Raw genomic sequence first — 21,411 nt, 5'->3', positions numbered from 1 at the left:
GTGTTTATCAGCACATTTAGATGACAAAGGACTCTGGCGGAGATGTGCAAACGGCTTTAAGACGCAATTTAAGGTGGGACGGATTTACGAGTTTTTTCGTAGGCTCTGGTAATTCTAGTGTTAATAATGGATCACCAAAGTATGCCCTTTAGCAACTTATCAGTACTTGTCAGGTCAGATCATGTGACTTCAAAATATGCAGCGATGTTCAAATGAACTACAGACACATGGAAAGTCGAACTAAGATGGGGTGAATTGAACCATGTTAACTTTTGGCTTTCAGTTTTATTTGTAGTGTGAGTTTCGAATGGAAGAATCTGAAGGTTGAAATGCAAGGTCAGCATTTGGCTAGTAATACTGAGTGATCATGGTTCAGAGGGTGGTGATGTTCGGCATGTCAGTCAGTGGTTTGTCGTATAGAGTCCTAGGTGACCCTGTTTTCCTCTTTTATACTCTTTATTGTGTAGACCAGCGTTTCTCAATCTTTAAGTAATTTGTGACCCGAGTTTTCCTAACAGTTTTAATCTGCGCCCCACTAACGTTTTTTTGAAACCCTAATAAAATGTATTCCTATATTTTTTGCTGTCGATACAACGCTACAAGTTTAAAATTTCCCTACGAACAGCGAAATTACGCCACATATGGCAACATTCGCGCCCCTGTTTTTGTTACCTAGGGGGCGCTCCCCACAGATTGAGAACCACCACTGGTGTAGACCTTAAGAAAGTGTTTTAAATTCCTTACTCTTACCACACGTGTCAGGTGCTGTAGTTCAATTTTACATCGATAACCTCCGACAATTAGACACAGTAAAAGAACAGGCAGGAGTAGTAGCTACACTTTTAATTATTATGTATTACAAGTAGTATGCCCAAAATAATAAACAAAGTAAAAGGAGTGTGACAAAACATACCATTACAACCTAAGTAGCAGTTCATCTTGCTGTTATAGGTGGCTCTCTGTCTGTCTTATGTTTGATGCTACCTCATGGCCTTTGAATGGAGTGTCAGAAGCAGGCATCCTCCCGGTGTGAGTATGGCTGCTGAGAGAGGTTGTCTCCTCTTCATGGAGAGCTGGCAAGAGAGAGCTAGAAATATGGAGTGACCAACTTATACCAATTCCTGTCACAAGTCCTGATCCAGTGGGTCACTGTGGTACAGAGCATCTAAGAACAATTTGAGGTAGCCACACTTCAGACCAATGGGAGTACAAACTTCCTTTTTAAACCCGCTCCCCTGCCTAGGCTTTCCTCCTCCTGTCCCCCTTCTAGGCCATGAAGTACAGTGGCAGCTCCACACCCCCTGGCCCCCACCAAATTACACATCTGGTATCAGCAGTTAACACTACCATCTGAAGATTCAGGGTGCTGGTTAGGTAAAGTGCAAAGCACAGCTGCTCGTTTCAGTAAAGTGAATCAGGCCTCCTGCGCCAGGCAGTAAAGTTCAGTGAGGGTGCATAGCCTGTAATTCCATAAGAATGAAGATGGATGCCACACCAGCATCATGATTTCTGATTTTCATAAATTATTTACACCCTTTCTGAGTGCATTCCAATATGGAATGAGAGGTTCTGACACTCAAGAATTATGAAGATCTTTTCAGAAATTGTGTATCTGGCATATTTAAAAGGTTCAGATTTTGTTTCTTCTTGCTTCGCTCGCCAACCCCCATGTGGACCCTACGTGCTCGTCATTTCCCAGACCTGCCACTTGCAATGAATCGTGCTGTGCTTTTGGATAAACATGAATATCAACTTTGTCTTTGATATCGCCATCTTTCGAAACTATTATTGCTGACAATTCGTCACATGTTGGTTTATTATACAGTAATCCCTCGCTATATTGCGCTTCGCCTTTCGCGGCTTCACTCCATCGCGGATTTTATATGTAAGCATATTTAAATATATATCGCGGATTTTTCGCTGCTTCGCGGGTTTCTGAGGACAATGGGTCTTTTAATTTCTGGTACATGCTTCCTCAGTTGGTTTGCCCAGTTGATTTCATACAAGGGACGCTATTGGCAGATGGCTGAGAAGCTACCCAACTTAATTTTCTTTCTCTCTCTCTTGCGCTTTCTCTGATCCTGACGTAGGTGGATTGAGCAGGGGGGCTGTACGCACACCTAGACGATATGGACGCTCGTCTAAAAATGCTGAAAGATTATCTTCATGTTACTATCTTTTGTGCAGCTGCTTAGTGAAGCGACATGCTGCACAGTGCTTCGCATACTTAAAAGCTCAAAGGGCACATATTGATTTGTGCTTGAAAAACAAACTCTGTCTCTCTCTCTTTGTCTGCTCCTGACGAGGGGGTGTGAGCTGCCGCCTTCAACAGCTTTGTGCCGCAGTGCTTTGCATACTTCAGCCAAACAGCCCTATTGATTTGTTTGCTTTTGTCTCTGTCTATCTCTCTGACATGATCTGCTCCTGACACACTCCTTTGAAGACGAAGATATGTTTGCATTCTTTTAATTGTGAGATAGAACTGTCATCTCTGTCTTGTCGTGGAGCACAGTTTAAACTTTTGAAAAAGAGACAAATGTTTGTTTGCAGTGTTTGAATAACGTTCCTGTCTCTCTACAACCTCCTGTGTTTCTGCGCAAATCTGTGACCCAAGCATGACAATATAAAAATAACCATATAAACATATGGTTTCTACTTCGCGGATTTTCTTATTTCGCGGGTGGCTCTGGAACGCAACCCCCGCGATGGAGGAGGGATTACTGTATATGTAAGCGTGATCTTTCGGATTCACATAGAAATCCAAGAAAACTTGTTTGTGTTTTTCAGATAAATTTAGTGTAAAGTGAGATACTTTTGAACGTATGGATTTGTATGTAGAATTTCTAATACGTCTGATCGTTTAACTCTTTCGATTCTATGTTGCATTGCTTCTCCATGACCATAAATATACACCCTACCGAATTGTGGTTTCTTTGAAATTAAACTTGTCATAGTTTTAATTGTTGCGGGATCACAGATTTTCATAGCGTATGGTCCTAAATCATTTAAATCTACATTTTGAGCATGAATGATGCGAACACGAACAGATTATTGTAGAGTTGGATATTTTCCCTGTAGTGTTTGTGGATTTCATTTTCACCAAATAACAAATCTTTTAATTCTCGCGGATACGCCTCTTCATTGGGAAGAAACACTACTTTTCCTTGATGGCAACACAAATTAGACAATCTACAAGTCTCCGACTTAAACTTTAAAGCTGAACAATATCTACATACTTCTGTCATATCACCTATGTCCATATATTTGATCTCTTTCCACTGTTCCGTTATTTCACCAAGTAATAATTTCCGTTAGTAAAGATCGCATTAGCGCTAACGATCAGTTTTTTGAGACTTTCAAATTTTAGTACTTTCAGAATCTCTAACCTGCTCTGCACGAGTATGGCGCCAACGTTTTTTGAACCTCTTTATGACGTTTTCTTTTTGTCTTCTACTCTTTGTCTTTTCTTCTTCTACTGTTTGTCTTTTATTTCCTCCCCCACTTGGACTGGTTAGGTTTTCAGTTCATCTTTTGGCACAAAGTCTCATCTCGCGGGACTTGAAATTATCCCTCTGAAAATGTCTCATCTCATCCCTCTGAAAAAATCTTGTCTCATCCCAAGATTTTTTATATAATACAGAGATTTTACTGCATCTCCATTTTGTTTTTTAAAGTTTTTGTTTTTGCCATCTCCCTGGAAACAGCCCCCGGAATGTTCCAAGGCATGTTCGTTGGTTGTCATCATTAGAGCGGTTCTGGGGTATCCGAGTTTGATGGGTAAACCCCATTTCTCTGTGCTAAAGAACTTTATTCTTGCCCTTCTCTTTGACTTTGATTTCTGGTTGTCGTTTTGGTTGTGATGCTCAGTCACGTGACCTTTAGCTTGTTCTCGGACTAGGATTCTCCTGGTCATTTTTCATGTTTTCTTTTACTGTCTCTCGCGAGTCAGTACACTCATTATGAAATTAAAAATGGTGAAACATATAGTAACATCTTTGTAAAAATAATGATCATGTTTTTACATTGAAATTACAGTTAAAAAAAAAATCAAGCATATCAAAATATAACCTCACTAGGCCAGCTGCTCAAGTACCTTGGTCATAACCCCCCAAATCTTGTGGAGAACCCATACCTTTCAGAATTGCCTTCCTACGAGTGCTTACTCATTTCTTAGCTCTTCGTTCCACTAATCCATGTTCACTAATATTGGATTACAGACAAATTTCATAAACCCTACAATAATTTACATTAAATCAGAGACAAAATGGAGAATTAAGGTTTCAGATGAGAATATATTTTTTTGTTGTGCATCCTTCCTTCCTCTGTGACTTTCAGATAAAAATGAATAAATGTTAAAAATTATTACCATTTTATAATTAATTTGCATTGAATGCCAAAATATTTGGAGGTCTACCCTCTCTTTGATTTTCAAACCATTATGCTCCAGTTAATAAAATGGCTATGATTACCCTGTAGTGTGACCGATAGATGACACTGTAACGCGCTAACCCGACACAGACAGACGCTAGAGGTACAAGTACAAACAGCACATGTGATTTATGTATTTACTGTGTCCCCAACAGCGCAAACACAGACTTTTCTTTCCCTTTGTTTTCTCTCTTTATTTCTTTATCTCTCAGTCCTTTTCTCCCTTTCTCCTCCCGACTCTGGCTCCCGAGTGGTGTCTGCTGACCCCTTATATAAGGCACCCCGAAGTGCTCCAGGTGTCTGATGACATAATTCTGGCAGCACTCCCGGGTGTGGCAGAAGTGCTGCTCTCGAGGACTCGGCAACAGTTGTAGCGCCCCCTGGCAGCGCCCACGGACCCCAACAGGGCTGCACCAAACTCCAACACCCATGAAGCCCTGCTGGAGCCCGAAGCACCACTACAACCTAGGGGGGCTGCCTTCTAGTGTCCCGGGGGAGGTAATGCTCCAGCCACATCTCCTTCCAGTGTGGAGGCATCCCAGCTAGGCAAGGACCCCGGCTCTCCCCAACAGTAGATAATTGGGGAAAGTCTTCACACAACCCATCGCTACACTGAAAGTTAAATGATTTGCCAGGGCTAGCAGCTGTAGGAGCACAGTGAGCCATTATGTTAGACTTGATTTATCTTTGGGAAAATTGAATAATGGTGTAGTAGGCAGGATCTGTTAGCAGAAACATATTTTTTTGAAGAAATATGTTTCAAAAAATTGCAGAATGTATTATGACATCATTGGAAGTCACTCGAGGTTCAGATAAAGTATGAAAAAAGTAAAGTATTGCTTAGAATTGTATACTTCTTTTTACTTTTTGACTTTGAAAGCATTATGAAGAGAGTTGCTCCAGAACATCCCAGATTACAACGATAGCTTGCATGCTATAAGAAAATAAGACTGAAGCGTGCAGCAGCAACTGCTACAATTTGCATTTGTGATTTTTTTTTTGTCGTGGTATATTGTTAATAAAGATGCTTGACAAACGTGGTAATGTTGAAATCGTCTCCCCGTTCCATTTCATGAGCTCTTGTATCTTGTTTGACGTAGGATGTGCTCATCTTCAACAGCAGGGCCTTTTTATCTTGGTGTGCTGATAAGCCAAAGCTGCTTACATGTGGTTGCCAGCCTAAGCACGTGTATTGCATATCGGCATGGGGTGCATGGTCACTGGAGTGTTGCTACATTAATTTGATGACATCTTTTTTATCTAAAACAGATGGAGAGATCACCTCTAAGCCGATGGTGTTATTTTTGGGTCCATGGAGCGTTGGCAAGTCCACCATGATCAACTACCTCCTGGGGCTGAAAGACACTCCTTACCAGCTTTACACTGGTTAGTCATGTGTAAATACAGAGCATAATATTGTGTTTTTTAAATGTATGTAAAGTAAGTTTACTTCTTCAAAGATGTGTCCTCTTCGTCTAAGGCTGGATTTTTATCTTGTGGCCCGTCTGTGTAGTCTCCTGACTGAATTACTGTATTCCTCACTTCAATTTGCATTGGTAAACTTTTCAGTGTGGTCTGGCTCTTTATAGTTTTGCCTGCTGTCTTGTCAAATATTGCTTCAATACAGATTTATTTTCTGCCAGAAACACTCAGAAAGATAAAACTCACTAAACCGTAGACACCTTCAAAGTCTTCCACCTTAAACTTAATGAATTAGACAGCGAGATTCAGCTGTGTTGATGTTAAGTACAAGCAGACACTCAGAACATGAGGAGGTACACATAGAAGCAGCAACTCCAAGTAATTAAATAACCAGAGGGACATGTTTTGAGTTGTGCTTATAGGGCCTGACCACCTCGTGAATTAAACAGGTTAAGTGAGCACAGGCTCTTAGTGATGTTGTTGGGCAAGAAGAATGGCGATGCACATGATTAATAAAGCAAAGTGAGCAAAGGCGTTACACTTACAGTACACTGTAAAGAGGTCAGAGTCAAGTTTTTACCTCCAGGGATCCAATATTCCCTAATATCTCCCTATGCATTTAAAAGAACTCGCCTCATATTTCAGGATATTTACTGTTCTTCTGCTTCTTTCGGCTGCTCCCGTTAGGGGTCGCCACAGCAGATCATCGTCTTCCATATCTTTCTGTCCTCTGCATCTTGTTCTGTTACACCTATCACCTGCATGTCCTCTGTCACCACATCAATAAACCTTCTCTTAGGTCTTCCTCTTCTCCTCTTCCCTGGCAGCTCTATCCTCAGCAACCTTCTCCCAGTAAACTCAGCATCTCTCCTCTGCACATGTCCAAACCAACACAATCTCACCTCTCTGACTTTGTCTCCCAACCATCTAACTTGAGCTGACCCTCTAATGTCCTCATTTCTAATCCTGTCCATCCTCATCACACCCAATGCAAATCTTACCATCTTTAACTCTGCCGCCTCCAGCTCTGTCTCCTGTGCCACCGTCTCCAGCCCATATACTGTAACATAGCTGGTCTCACTACCATTCTGTAGCCCTTCCCTTTCACTCTTGCTGATACCCGTCTGTCACAAATCACTCCTGACACTCTTCTCCACCCATTCCACCCTGCCTGCACTCTCTTTTTCACTTCTCTTCCACAATCTCCGTTACTCTGTACTGTTGATCCCAAGTATTTAAACTCATCCACCTTTGCCAACTCTACTCCCTTCATCCCCACCATTCCACTGACCTCCCTCTCATTTACACACACATGTATTCTGTCTTGTTCCTACTGACCTTCATTCTTCTCCTCTCTAGAGCATATCTCCACCTCTCCAGGGTCTCCCCAACCTGCTCCCTACTCTCGCTACAGATCACAATGTCATCAGCAAACATCATAGTCCACGGCGACTCCTGTCTAATCTCGTCTGTCAACCTGTCCATCACCATTTCATTTAAGAAAGGGCTCAGAGCCGATCCCTGATCCGGTATGGAAATTTGTATTGTTGTCCGCATATTGATTTGGCCAAATTTTACACCGGATGCCCTTCCTGACATAATCTTCCCCATTTATTCGGGCTTGGGTCCGGCCCAAAGAAACACACTGGTTTGTGCATCCCCTGTGGCTGGGTTATTTCAAGATATTTACTGTTATTTTTATTTAATTGGCTAAAGGGAGAGGATTGACTTGAAATGAATTCTGTGGTCACTGGGGTTTCTAGAAGAATGTAAATTCTGTGATGTTTGTTTATGTGCTAACCAGGGGCAGAACCAACCACTTCAGAGTTCACAGTGATAATGCACGGAGAGAAGATGCGTACGATTGAAGGAATTGTCATGGCAGCTGACAGCGCACGCTCCTTCTCACCACTGGAGAAATTTGGCCAGAATTTCTTGGAGAAGTTGGTTGGAATTGAAATGCCTCATAAATTGCTTCAAAGGGTCACATTCGTAGACACTCCTGGCATCATAGAGAACCGTAAACAGCAGGAAAGAGGTAAGTCAAAGTGGAATGATGGTGCAAAAGTTGAGAAGACGATGAGCCAAAGAAAGAACTGCAAGTGGGCGGCATGGTGGCGCAGTGGGTAGTGCTGCTGCCTCGCAGTTGGGAGACTTGGGGACCTGGGTTCGCTTCCCGGGTCCTCCCTGCGTGGAGTTTGCATGTTCTCCCCGTGTCTGCGTGGGTTTCCTCCCACAGTCCAAATACATGCAGGTTAGGTGGATTGGCGATTCTAAATTGGCCCTAGTGTGTGCTTGTGTGTGTCCTGCAGTGGGTTGGCACCCTGCCTTGGATTGGTTCCTGCCTTGTGCCCTTTGTTGGCTGGGATTGGCTCCAGCAGACCCCCGTGACCCTGTGTTCGGATTCAGTGGGTTGGAAAATGGATGGATGGAAGAACTGCAAGCATTTTTTGAAGGATTTTTATACTCATCTTTGTGTTGGGCACCACTTGGAGAGCAGCCATACCACATGAACTTCAGAGCAGGTCATCCACCTGGAGCTAAACATGTCTGGTCCCAGCCCGTACTTGGATGGGAGACCATCTAGGAAAAGCTGGGGTTGCTGCTTGAAGAGGTGTTGCTGAGGCCACCACGGGAGTGCTTAGCCTGTGGTCTGAATGTGGATACCAATGCCCCATTGCAGTGATGGAGGCACTGTCCTTCAAATGAAACGTAAAAACCGAGATTCTGACTCTCTGCGGTCATTAAAGATCCGTGGGCATCCTTTGTAAAGAGTAGGGTGTATCCTGATGTCCTGGTTAAACTGCCCACCACCCGGGAGTTTTTCTTGCCCGAGGCACTCTTTGAGTTTGCCAACCCACTTCTAAAATAAAACATAATAAAATAAAATTATAACTCCATTTTTAATTATCAATATCGATTGTGGTCTTTACATCATGCTCCCTCGTTCTTTTTTTAATACTTCTTCCCTGCCCTTTTTCTTTACTCTGAAAGCAGCACTGTTCTCTTTTGTTTGCTTCATGCTGAGATTGAGAGAATAATAAAATATTATTAATGAGACTGAAGGGTTTGCCCCTTCCGGTCAGAATAAGTCGACAGAGAGAGTCCTCGGCGGTGAACTGGTCAAGATTGACATTTGTAAAATCTAACTTTGCAACATTTGTATTTGTAACAGTTTTTAAATATTACAAATTATGTGATTTTGACATAGTTAACACATATTAGCTTGCCAAAGCCCTATCAAACAAAATTGTCAAAGTCTAAAGAGTCTAGTACTAAAGTTTATTAAAAAGTGCCGCCCTGGGCGGGCTGCTGCCTCTGCCACCCAGCTACACCAGTGCCACCACGGCCTCGTCATTCTGGTCCCCTAGTCATGCCCTGTCTCTAATTGTCTCTCTCTCTCACTTCACTTTATTACCTAACAGCTAATGTGTGGTGAGCATACTGGCACAAAAATGGCTGCCGTCACATCATCCTGGTGGTGGTTGACGTAGCTCCTCACTCACTAAAGTGCTTTGAGTAGCGAGAAAACCACTATATAAATATAAACGTAAAGAATTATTGTTATTAAAAGTGTGAAGTTGTAAAACGAGTTTAATGGCTGCCGTCTTCCAATGGCAAACCTTCTACATACTTTTAAAGTATGAGGTGTGTGGAGAGTTCTCTTGATTATATGTGATGTACACCGTCCCGGTTCTGCCGGTCGTGCAAAGGGTGCATGCACAGAGGCGGCCGCCCTCAACAAACCGCAGGCTCGGCGTGGGGCTCGTCTTTTCCCGTTGAATGTCGGTAACTTGCTTCAAAGAAAAACGAGCTCAGAAGTCACAACACATGAATTGTGGCAGCTCAAGTACGCAGCACAACAATCAAAAGTTTTTGTAGCTTTCAGTGTTTGTTTCTACAATCTTTGTTATGGTTAAAAGTGCAAGTTTAAATATAATTTTGGAAGTCGTTTTACCTGTAAATTGGGAGGTAAAGTATATTAAAGTATTACATATCTAGTTCATAGGGTTTGGCATGAAGGGACTGTATTAATATAAATTAACTTGTAATATTTTTCCTTAACTTTATAGCGTGATGTGAAGAAATAGACTTTTGCTAAATTTTGTATTTGCGAGAATACGAGGCGACGTCTTTTTCAAGAAAGTTAAGTCTATAATCAGCACTCGCTTTATATTCGGAATTGTACAGATGAATTCTTTAAACTTGTCGCCGATTCGTTAAATGCATAAGTCAAGTTTTCTTCTACCTACGAAGAAATCTTCTTTAATTTTTTTGACATTAAGGAAATTGCAAAATTTTTTAATTTTAAATACATTGGTTTAGAAAACGAGTGAAGGTATTATAGGGTGAGGGGGCGGCTGAAATTAAATGGCACGATGGCGGCTACGCCTCTAGAACCGGGCCTGGATGTACAATACAGAGGGTTCTAAATAAACTTTTGAAAATGGCAGGCAGGCCCTTTACTTTCCAGTAGAGCGCTCGTGTTAGTCCATCGCAAATGCCAGTAGGTGTAGTAAAAAAGTATTTGCTTACGTGAATTATGTGCTAAAACCTTAGTAGTCGGCTAATCATAAACATGATGTTAGTCATAACGGCTGACTAGAAACAAACAGATACATAATCTGCATGTGTTCATTGTTATAATCCCGTGAGCCGTGGGTTTGAAATGATAACCTTTGTGTCTCTTCTTCTCCAAAGGTTACCCATTCAATGATGTCTGCCAGTGGTTCATCGATAGGGCTGACCTCATCTTTGTGGTCTTTGACCCAACCAAGCTCGATGTGGGCCTGGAACTTGAGATGCTCTTTCGCCAGTTCAAGGGACGGGAGTCGCAGATTCGCATCATCCTAAACAAGGCCGACAGCCTAGCCACTCAGGATCTCATGAGGGTCTATGGCGCCCTCTTCTGGAGCTTAGCGCCCCTCATCAATGTAACTGAACCACCACGTGTGTATGTCAGCTCCTTCTGGCCTTACGATTATGCACCTGACACTAGCAGGGAGCTCTTCAAAAAGGAAGAGGTCTCTCTTCTAGAGGACTTGAACCAGGTGATCGAGAACAGGCTGGAGAACAAAATTGCCTTCATCCGACAGCATGGCATTAGAGTTCGCATCCATGCACTGCTGGTGGATCGCTATCTCCAGACCTTCCGTGACAAAATGACCTTCTTCAGTGACCCTGAGCTGGTGTTCCAGGAGATTGTGGATGAACCTGATAAGTTTTACATCTTCAAGTCCATTCTGGCAAAAACCAACGTCAGCAAGTTCGACCTGCCGAATCGCGATGCCTATCGTGACTTCTTTGGCATCAACCCAGTTAACAATTTTAAGCTACTCACGGCGCAGTGTTCGTACATGGGAGGCTGCCTGCTTGAGAAGATTGAAAAGGCCATCACCCATGAGCTCCCAGGGCTCCTGGGGAGTATCGCTTCAGGGAAGAACCCAAATCTGACTTCCTGTGAAGCCACCGGCTGTGGAGAAACACCAAAGAACCGCTACAAGAAGCACTGATGAGAGAAAGGGGGATGGGGGAGGGGGGTAAGCGGAGGAAGACACGGGTTTGAGAAGAGTGGTTAGAAGGTAGCAGGGGTGGTAATCGTTTCTGTCCCAAAAAAAAAAAAAAAAAAATATATACAGGAATAAATCATTTTTAAAAGAACGGCATATTCAATAAGGCATCCCTCCTTCTCTCTACTCGCAGTGACAGAGGACGGACTTTCAGGGAACACAAACTCCGGTTCACATTGGTAGAATGGGGACGAATGTGCTGGGCTTGCATCTCCTGTCGTGTTTTTCTAGCCGAGGTGCGTAAATGGCAGACGACTGCATTTGTCACTTTAGGAGTTGCACTCGTAGCTTCTGTTTTTCTTCTTCTTCTTCTTCTTCTTCAACAGTACAAAACTCTACAGGCGTATACTGTGAAGCCTGCCGAGCTAACAGAGCCAGGGCACGACGTTTTCTTCTCCATTCCATTCTTTGATAATTCAGGGCTCAAGTTGGTTCTGGGATTGAGGCCCAAGTCCATGCCACTTGTGAGTGATATGTCACTGCATGTCACTCTTACCCGTTCGGTTACACAGTGCCGACATGACAGATTTGTAAGAGGCACCATACAGGCTGACAATACCTAATATTGGCCCAGTGGGAGACCCCCAAAGGCTGGCTCAGGATAAAGACCGGGTAATGCTGGGGTGTCCCCCTGGAGGAGCTGCTTTGTCCAGTGCAGCTTGTTCCCAGAGCAATGAACTTCGGCGGTGACAGTCGTATCATATGACAGTTCAACTCTGTGCTCAGTAAGCATGTCAGGCACATTCATCCACGACTTCTAATAGGATAGCCCACCGCTTAGAGAGACAGACAGAGAACGTAATCTGAGACACGGATCACAGAATGTTCCTCTTAAGCTTACCGTCCGTATCAACTCTCAAGTAAAAATATAAAACAAATGTCACTGGTCTTAAATGTGGTAATGTTCCCAACCATCGTTACGTCTCGTCATCGTTGTTGTGCATGAAGCATCAAGCATTTGCACCATTCAGGTGCTATGGAAATATCTTCTGCGTTATTGCAAAGTTTGCTAATATCTTGTGGTTTGAGCCCACAGCTACACCAGTCGACGGCCACGATTGCAGGCTGCAGTTCTATTTCAGAGGGAAGAGGCCTGTTTGTAGGTGGCAATCACAAGCTTCAAGTTTTATGACATTGAGATTGTTGTGAATTTATTTTATGTGGAATGCAACTGAAGAAAATTTCAAAAATAAAATCGAAAACAGAATTTCAAAATGTCCGGTAAAAAAAAAAAAAATATTGAAAATTGCTTGATACGTTCTTACGTAACGACAATTGTGACCACTGACTTAATGAAGAATGTGGCTCTGGGAATGTTGAGTGGTGCACACAAATCCACAAAATCATTTGGATCAAAGATTTGTCACCGTTTTGATGGCCGCCCACGGCTTGATTATCGATAAATGACTGGTTGAGTGACACTGTACTGTGGCGAACCCCGGCTAGTCCATCAAGCTTGTCGTCTTTTACAACCAATGCCTGTTTCGTGGCAATATGTCCTTTTTGTCCGTGGTCACAAAGGCATCGGAGTTTGAGTCTGCCCGGCCCCTGCTGTTTTGATATGGCAAACTCTTTATTACCGGCATCCTCGATTCAGTGACTCGCCCCTCGGCAACACTCGCCAGTATGTTTTGCAGAGAGAACATCGTTAGACGGAAAGCAGTTTTGGTTTAGAGGAAGACGTCTGTCACACCCTTGATGCGGTATACACTGGAATTTAACGGTGACCCATTCACGAAAGATTAGAATGAGATGAATGGAATGGGAAAGCAAGTCTCAACTGTGCAGATGGTCAAGGAAAGGAGAAAGAACGAAGACTCCATGAAAAGCATGAAATGTGGGTGGAACTTAATTTAGTACGGGGACAAAAGCAAAAGCAATGGAGGTGTGAATGAGCCCGTCAAGGGGCCTCACTGCGACTTCTCTTTGTTGGCGTATCACCTGCGAGGCCATCTCCATTTCGCAGGTTATTGAAAAAGCTTCATTCGTCGAACAGGAAGGAATTTCACCGATCCAGAGATACCGAGGTGGCGTGTGGGTGAAGTATGCAGGCCTTTTCTCTTGAGCTTTCCTTGAAGTTGTTTAAGAGAAGATTTGAGTCCAAGACCACCCAAAACTGCCACACAACCAGATGTTTTCTCGTCACTTGCTCCATCAACAGCTGAGATTGTCGAGGGAGCCGTTTTCCCGCCGTCTGCTGTTCTCTGGTGTCATCTTCTTCAGAGGCATCCCCCACCTCCTCCAGCATCCCTTTGTTCTTTGGGTTTCTTTTACTGTTTTCTGGTTTGCTAAATTCTCAAATTTCAAGTTACTGGGCCAAAGTGCCAGTCATCTGGGCAAACGGGGGACATCTCGCTGAATGAGGATGGCATCTCTCTGCTTGTCTCCTGCAGCCTCAGCCAGAGGTGCCCTGACCAGGGTTCTTGTTGTCCAGAGTGATTCCTTTTCATGCATTCAGACTTGAATATCTCGATTGGCACTTTCGGTTAAACAGCTTAATGTGACAACTGCCACAGGGAGAACCCAGGCCTGTAGGTGTCACCTCATGGTGTCACCGAGTGCTCTTGCTAGAAGGGAATTAAAAAACGAACAGGCGCAGCTGTCAAGCCGTCCACTGTGCCGCGGGTTGGTGTGTGCGCCCCTAACTCATTGGAAACGCTTACTCTCCAGCTGTTTTAATAAAAATGAATTTTCCAGTGATGAACAACTTCCTTTGCTTTCTTTCCCCTTCCTTTCTAATAAGACGATGCAAAGCGCAACGGGTGGAACGTGGAAATTCAGCACAACCCAGGGTGTGACAAACAGAGGTACGCCGGTGCAATAAAACTGTTACCAAAATTTGAAAATGCCATACTGTATATACCCGTAGTCTTTAAGATCAGTCCTTGGTCAGTAAGAAACGTTGTGGCTGCTGATAACAGTCCCTGTGCACTCCTGCTGACTGATGGGAGTTGTAGTCCCTGTGTTGGTGCTGACTGGAGTTGCCACCCTCTCATTAGAACCCCTCTTCCCCCATATGACATACCTCTGTGTTTTAAGTCGGGCCGATGGCAAAGCACAGGCAAAATTTCATTCAAATCGGATCAGCGTGGTCAGCAAACAAACAAATGGCTTACGATTTTATTTCTACAGATCCTCGATTACAAGGTTCCTGCTTCATCTTGAGCTCTGCATCCTGGTGGAACCTGAGCACAAGTGGACAAGCTAAGCTTTCCTTGTAGTTGTTTAACTCTTTGAGGGCTGAATATTTTTCCAAAAAACTCAAGTTTTCTGAAAAGCACTCAAAGCAATGGTGTCACACATACGTCAACATAAAACGTCTGTTGCTGTGTGCTGTGGCTGCTGTTGGCGCATGTAAGGGGTCTCTGGCAGCAGTGGCTGCATGGGGGCACCTCGATGGTCGGCAGGAATGCATGGTGGGCCTTTGCACAGCAGGTGGGTGGTGGTGGTGGAGGTTGCAATGTGATGCAATCTGGTTTGTAGCTCATGTCATCCTAAGTGGTGGTCCGCCCAGGCAAACGCTGCTGTAGGCACATCAGCTACTCAAAAGTGTTCAGTGCCACGATCAGCTGGGGAGCGATAAGATGATGCTGGTACCTCACTTTCATTTCTGATATCCATCTCCAGATCACTTGCATCAAACTCAAGAGTCTGACAAGTCAGAGTCCTATTCAACAAAATTACGTAAAACATCCATGGAGTATTTTGCTTTGCACTTTCGCTTTGGTCTCTCGTCAGATGTCGATGCCATTTTAGAGGTTGTCTGCTCTTCGCTACTCACACATGCACAGAAATCGAGGTCAAGTCAACAAAGCTATGTAACTTTATTTCTAGCAAAGAGTCAAACTAAAATGTAAGGGTGAGTTCTGTTGCGGTTTACAGCTGATTACCGTCCTCTACTCCTGAATTTTGACAAAAGTCGACATCAACCCTGAAAGAGTTAAGAGAAGCATTGAAACTAAGCCCACCAAACACTACCACAGAGCCAGGGGTTGAGTGCCAACCAGACATTTGCCGGAATCCCGGCATTTTCTGTCTTCATTGTCAGATCAGTAACCCCATCCCGACTACGACGTGAGACAATGTGGGCCAACGTTGGGCACCCCCTACACCATCGCCATTGGCACAGCAGCTGAACGTGATGCCGTGTCAAGCGGGGAGCATTAGCACCACAAACGGCCCACGTTAAAGGCTGTTCTACGTCTAGAGGCCATCTGAAACCCACAATGGGGCCAAAATAACAAAACAAACAAAAAAAAGAATTCAATGTATACATGCTGTGAACCAGCAAATATTAAAGAATCAGTACACATATGGCCCACAGTTGGCTCTGCCAGGATAAACCACATTGAACGCTGGCAGGGTGAACGCCACTGCAGTAGTCGGGACGCTTGGTCTCCTGCGTTCACCGAGGGGCCCTCAGTTCTCTGGCCAGCATCTTTATCTGTTAATTGTTATGGAGGGCTGCACATTAAAAGTTCCCGATTTGAGCAGATTAGCAGCTGTGGTGCTCCAGCAGATACGATCTGGGGGTCCAGCAGTTATGGGGTTTTTTTCAAGTGCCAGAAGGCGAAGATAATTTTGTTTTTGGTAAACCGATCCGTGTCTAATAACCAGGAGCTTAACTGTCTCATTTCTGGAAGCAAAGGAACCTTCTCTGCGTTTCTCCCGGAAGAACCCAAAAAGTACTTTCTCACCGATTTTCAGTAGCATGACTAAGTGACCCGGTCCATAAATGCTCGAACGCTTCAAACGTAATTGAATAATTGAGTGCACAGTAGCTTGGCACAAGCCAGACATTTTTACCCAACTAGTGATGCGAGTTTAACAGGACATGAACTTAATGCGGCTCACTGCACGGCACTACAGACCAGCAGAAGAGCATGTTGGGGTGTCCAAAGGTAAGATGGGCCAGCAGCCCCACTTCTTTAGTCTCAGAAGTCTTTGCAGACATCCACAAGAATCAAAATGACGCCCACCATCAGATAGATAGATAAAGGCACTATATAATAGATAGATAGATAAAGGCACTATATAATAGATAGATAGATAGATAGAGGCACTTTATAATAGATAGATAGATAGATAGAGGCACTTTATAATAGATAGATAGATAGATAGATAGATAAAGGCACTTTATAATAGATAGATAGATAGATAGATAGATAGATAGATAGATAGATAGATAGATAGATAGATAGATAAAGGCACTTTATAATAGATAGATAGATAGATAGATAGATAAAGGCACTTTATAATAGATAGATAGATAGATAGATAGATAGATAGATAGATAGATAGATAGATAGATAGATAGATAGATAGATAGATAGATAAAGGCACTTTATAATAGATAGATAGATAGATAGATAGATAGATAGATAGATAGATAGATAGATAGATAAAGGCACTTTATAATAGATAGATAGATAGATAGATAGATAGATAAAGGCACTTTATAATAGATAGATAGATAGATAGATAGATAGATAGATAGATAGATAAAGGCACTTTATAATAGATAGATAGATAGATAGATAGATAGATAAAGGCACTTTATAATAGATAGATAGATAGATAGATAGATAGATAGATAAAGGCACTTTATAATAGATAGATAGATAGATAGATAGATAGATAGATAGATGATACATCAGATAAGAGGGTCGGAGCCCACAGTGAAGGACTGTTTGATGATTAGTAGAAACTGAAAAAACTTCAGAAGCAGCAATTTGGGACAGGATGAGCTGTGGCTGTGACATGTTCAATGGCACCGCCCCACCTCAGGAACAAAGTTACGCAGAGACCCCCCCCACCCCCCCACCCGACTGGCCAGAACTGTCGCATCCCCACTACTATTCCAATCTTCCATTTTTGTGTCCGAGGCCCACAGGCCGGTCCTCCAGCACAGGAATCTGTCATTGTGACCAACAATGACCCAAACCCCAGGCGCTACCCCCACCCAATGCCCTCTTGAACTTCCCTTAGTGCAACTCAAAACTGAATCCTCCCCTGAATGGAGTCACACAGGCTGGCAAGCTGCACCTCGACAAGTGGCTTCACGCCGTCGACTTGGTAGAGTGACATATTTGGTCAGGCTTGTCAGCTCCATTTGGAGGGATAAAAGACCCCTGAGTGGGATCATCTGCACCCACATGACACCATTTCATCCAAAGAAGGGTAGCACAGTGGCGTAGTGGTGCATCACAGAAAGGAGACCAGGATTTGCATCCCAGATCCTGCCTGGTGTTTACGTGGGTTTCCATCGGGTGCTGCCAGACCCTCCCACAGTCCAGACATGCAGGTTAGGTGAGCTGGTGACACTAAATTTGCCCTTGGGGTGTGTTTCCCCTACAATGGACTGGGGCCTTTTCCAGGGTTTGTTCCTGCCTTGCACCCTGTGCTATCTGGGGGGTGGGTCATGGGGGTCCAGCAGACCCCCAGGACGTCGTTTGGGTCTAAGCAGGTTCGAAAATGACTGACTGACATCAAATGAAACCATAAGCATCCATCCATTATCCAACCCACTATATCCTAAGTACAGAGTCACGGGGGTCTGCTGGAGCCAATCCCAGCCAACACAGGGTGCAAGGCAGGAAACAAACCCAGGGCAGGGTGCCAGCCCACTGCAGAACCATCAGCATCTTAGAATTAAATTCTATCAAGGATCCATGAAACTTTGGGCGTTTAACAAGTAGCCCTAGAGGGTGCCATCAGCGTCAGCTCCCTCGAGGCTCATGCGATTTTCATTCGTTAGCTAAAATTCTAAATTGAGAGGTGCTGGCACCATCTTAGAGTACAAACGGGTAAAGCCTGGAGACGCTGCTCGGTGGTACCTTCTCCAGAGCAGATCTTGAACTTGCATACTTGGTGGGAATATGGGATTGACTCGTTTGATTTTGTGAATGTGAAGTAAACTACTGAACTATGGAGTTGAAGCAGAAAGCTTGGCAACCTTTAAGAAGGATGCAGATAAGTTAGTGGGGTCGGGTTAACCATTTACAGAAGAAACGGGCCTGGCGGGCTGAATGGTCATCTCACATGTCTTATGATCACAGGGTGTATCTGTGCGGATGAGCGCCGCCTCACCTTTCTGTTTCTTGTAGCAGTGCCATTTTTGGAGTACTGAAGCCACAGAGTTGTGCTTGTTGATGGCAATCAGGAGGTCACTGCAAGAGAGCGAAGAACGGCTGACAAGACCCCAAGGCTGAAGGCCACCTAAAGTGCCGATTGTGTGGGCCCTGCACGGGGGCTTCCAGGTTCGTCCAGTACATACAAGACATCTGCGTTGGTGTGAGAGTGACGGTCCTCCACCAACCTTTAAGTCACATCAAGTGGGACGGACACATCGGACCTAGACGTGTGTGTGTGTGTGTGTGTGTGTCACGGGATGTGCGTAAAGGGCAACTTTAAAAAGCAACAACCCCGGGAAGCAAAATTCACCATTTAATAATAAATAAATAATCAACAAAATGTGCTCAAGAACAACTGCAGTCCTGGGGTGCCACGGAGGCTGCAGCTCCACAAACCGATGGTCCAGGCTTACTGAAAGGTGGCATTGTTAGCTTGGTGTCGGAAATACGGGCCGCTAAATTTACATCGTAAACACAATTCAGACATTGGAATCTTTTTAAATGTTAACTTTCTTTTACCATCTTCTTTTTCATTCAGCTTTTCCTGTGGATTTTGGTTCCCTTAATTGTGTCCGACAATTAGTGACTAGTGGTACAGACACGGGTGCAAATGACACTGAATATTAAAGGGAACCAACTACTTCAGTAGATAATTCACTCGTGTGCCACCTTAACAAAAGGACACGCGTGTGTCTGTGTCACTCCAGTTGCTATGTCTCTGTCATTCCAACAGATGGCACACCACAAACATTAAAACTGCTTTAACGAATCCCATACCCAGTGACAGGCACATGACTTGGTGTACCACAAACATGAACTTTGAGCTGTGTGTTGATTTCATCCCGTCTTTGACTGGTTGCACAGCTAGTTAATAAGAAAAGGCTTAAATGATTAATTAATAATTAATGTCTCACATACACAACTGTATGCTACATTCCCCGAAAATTTTGCAAACCCATCGTTGTAATTTCTGGATTGACACAAAAAAGGCACAAACAGTTAAAATAACATCTGATCTAATAAAGGCAGGAGTCCAGTGGAAAGCGGAGGAGATAAACACTTGCTGTTAAGGTGGTCCGCAGGACTAAACTTGAAGACCACCACGTTAAGCCTTTTATTATTAAATTAGCCGACAATTAAATTTTATACTAAGGTAGCCGCTGTGTTTTACCATCCAGTGCCATTTGCACCCGTGCCTGCACTCCTCATCACTAATCGTCAGTTATTTGGACAGAAGGAGCAAACTCCACAGAAAAAAAGTGAAATGAAATAAAAACGGCAAAAAAAAAAAAGTTCGGGGTTTAAAACCGTCACATAGAAAATTCTGTTTCTAGTAAATGCAAATATGACACACAAGAGCGCACGTCGGGACGTGGAATGAGAAAAGAAACTGGCAGGAATGAAAACCTGCAGCCACAGTGGTACACCAGGACTTAACTTGGGGACCCCCAGCTTTAGATCACAAAATCAAAAGCAAACCAACGCATTCTGAGAGCCCCTGGAAGACTTGGAGAAAGTTACGGCCATCTGAAGACATCACGAGGCCATCTGCTGCTGCCATCTAGTGGCGTGTAAGAGAGTGACAGGCATACACACGCACACAGGTTTACGCGGTCAGTAAGCCGCAGCAATAGCGGCACAGAACTCTTAAGATTTGTATTTGTTTGTTTAAAGTGTCCTCTCCCAAATTTAATGTGAACATTTCAGGGCTCAAACTTCGGGAAGGTTACACACTGTAGCAAAAACGCCCCCCCCCCCAAACTGCTCAGGTTTTTCTTTTCCCTGACGTAGTGAGATATTTGCAAAATTTTGCTGAGATTGGACAAAGAGTGTGGAATTGTACAAAAAACAAACCCACTGAGCTTTACAGCTCGGACTGGCGTGTGCAGAAGATTAGAGTGAAAATGATGCTGAAGATGACAAGGGCCACACTCTACCCGAGTGGCATAGAACAGCTTTGTGACGAGTGCATTAGGGCCTCCCAGGGGTCAGGACCAAACTTAAAACTGGTTTGATTTTACCGTTTGCCCCTCTTGGTAGGTCGGGACTCAAAAGTCAAACCAACGTGTTCAAGAGTGGCGATCAACAAAAGGCAAACCCACAGGCAGGTGGTGGTCCGGCGCAGCCAAGTTTGAAACAAGTGGCAGAGGGCGGGTGGGCAGCTCTCTCTGTTCCCCCCTTTCTTCATGGACGCCCCCCCAATCATAATCAGAACTTCTGTACCAGTGGTTCAAAAGACACAATTGGAATGATTATCAACGTTTAAAATCAACCCGACCACTGACGGTGTCTGTGAAGAGAGTTGTGGACGGCCATTCTGTCCACGTTTGGTTCCTCTGCTGATCCTGATGGCTCCACACAAAGCACTGCTGTGGCCTTCTGACAGTAACAATCCTCCAGTGGCTTAAATTGGGGGTCAGAAAACCTCAGAATGAATTCTGTAAAATTTACAGCACTCGGCCCTGCATCTGTAACAAACCCTCGGGACCCCCTCAATTTATTTAAATGTGGGGGGAAAAAAAACGGTCCCCCAAAAAACAGCATGGCATCGACACAAAAACAAGACTCCTTTCATCAGTAAAGCTGTTGGCACATCTTCTCCAATTTGTACCCATCAAGTCTGAAGAAATTTGTAAGGCTTGACCCCTAAACACAGAGGTTGCCATTTCCAAACTATAAAGTCACCCTTTCTGTGCTAGGCAGCGGGGTTTTGTGACCCACAGCTGTAGAAAGTCAAAGAAGTGTCTGGAGCCCCCTAGAATACCATAAAGATAATCAAACAGGGGTTTTGGTGTCATAAGCTGGTTCTACTTGATGCTCAGGTCACTTATGCGCACACATTATGGCTGCCACACGTT

At 43.9% G+C, this 21,411-nt stretch overlaps 1 protein-coding gene across 2 annotated transcripts in view; it reads left to right on the top strand.

Annotated features, from left to right (window-relative positions):
* The window catches only part of srl (sarcalumenin), a 58,593-nt gene extending 44,466 nt beyond the window's left edge, over positions 1-14,127 (top strand). For both annotated transcript variants that reach the window (XM_028814289.2, XM_028814288.2), the window contains 3 exons: positions 5,698-5,814; positions 7,655-7,888; positions 10,552-14,127. In XM_028814289.2, coding sequence (XP_028670122.1) covers positions 5,698-5,814; positions 7,655-7,888; positions 10,552-11,363 — 1,163 coding nt within the window. In that variant the 3' untranslated portion in view covers positions 11,364-14,127. The remainder of the gene's footprint in view (positions 1-5,697; positions 5,815-7,654; positions 7,889-10,551) is intronic.
* The last annotated feature ends 7,284 nt before the right edge of the window (positions 14,128-21,411 follow it).

The sequence above is a fragment of the Erpetoichthys calabaricus genome, chromosome 11, assembly GCF_900747795.2.
Source record: "Erpetoichthys calabaricus chromosome 11, fErpCal1.3, whole genome shotgun sequence".
NCBI lineage: Eukaryota > Metazoa > Chordata > Cladistia > Polypteriformes > Polypteridae > Erpetoichthys > Erpetoichthys calabaricus.
Note: the sequence above shows the minus strand (reverse complement) of the source record. Positions and strands in the feature narration are given on the sequence as shown.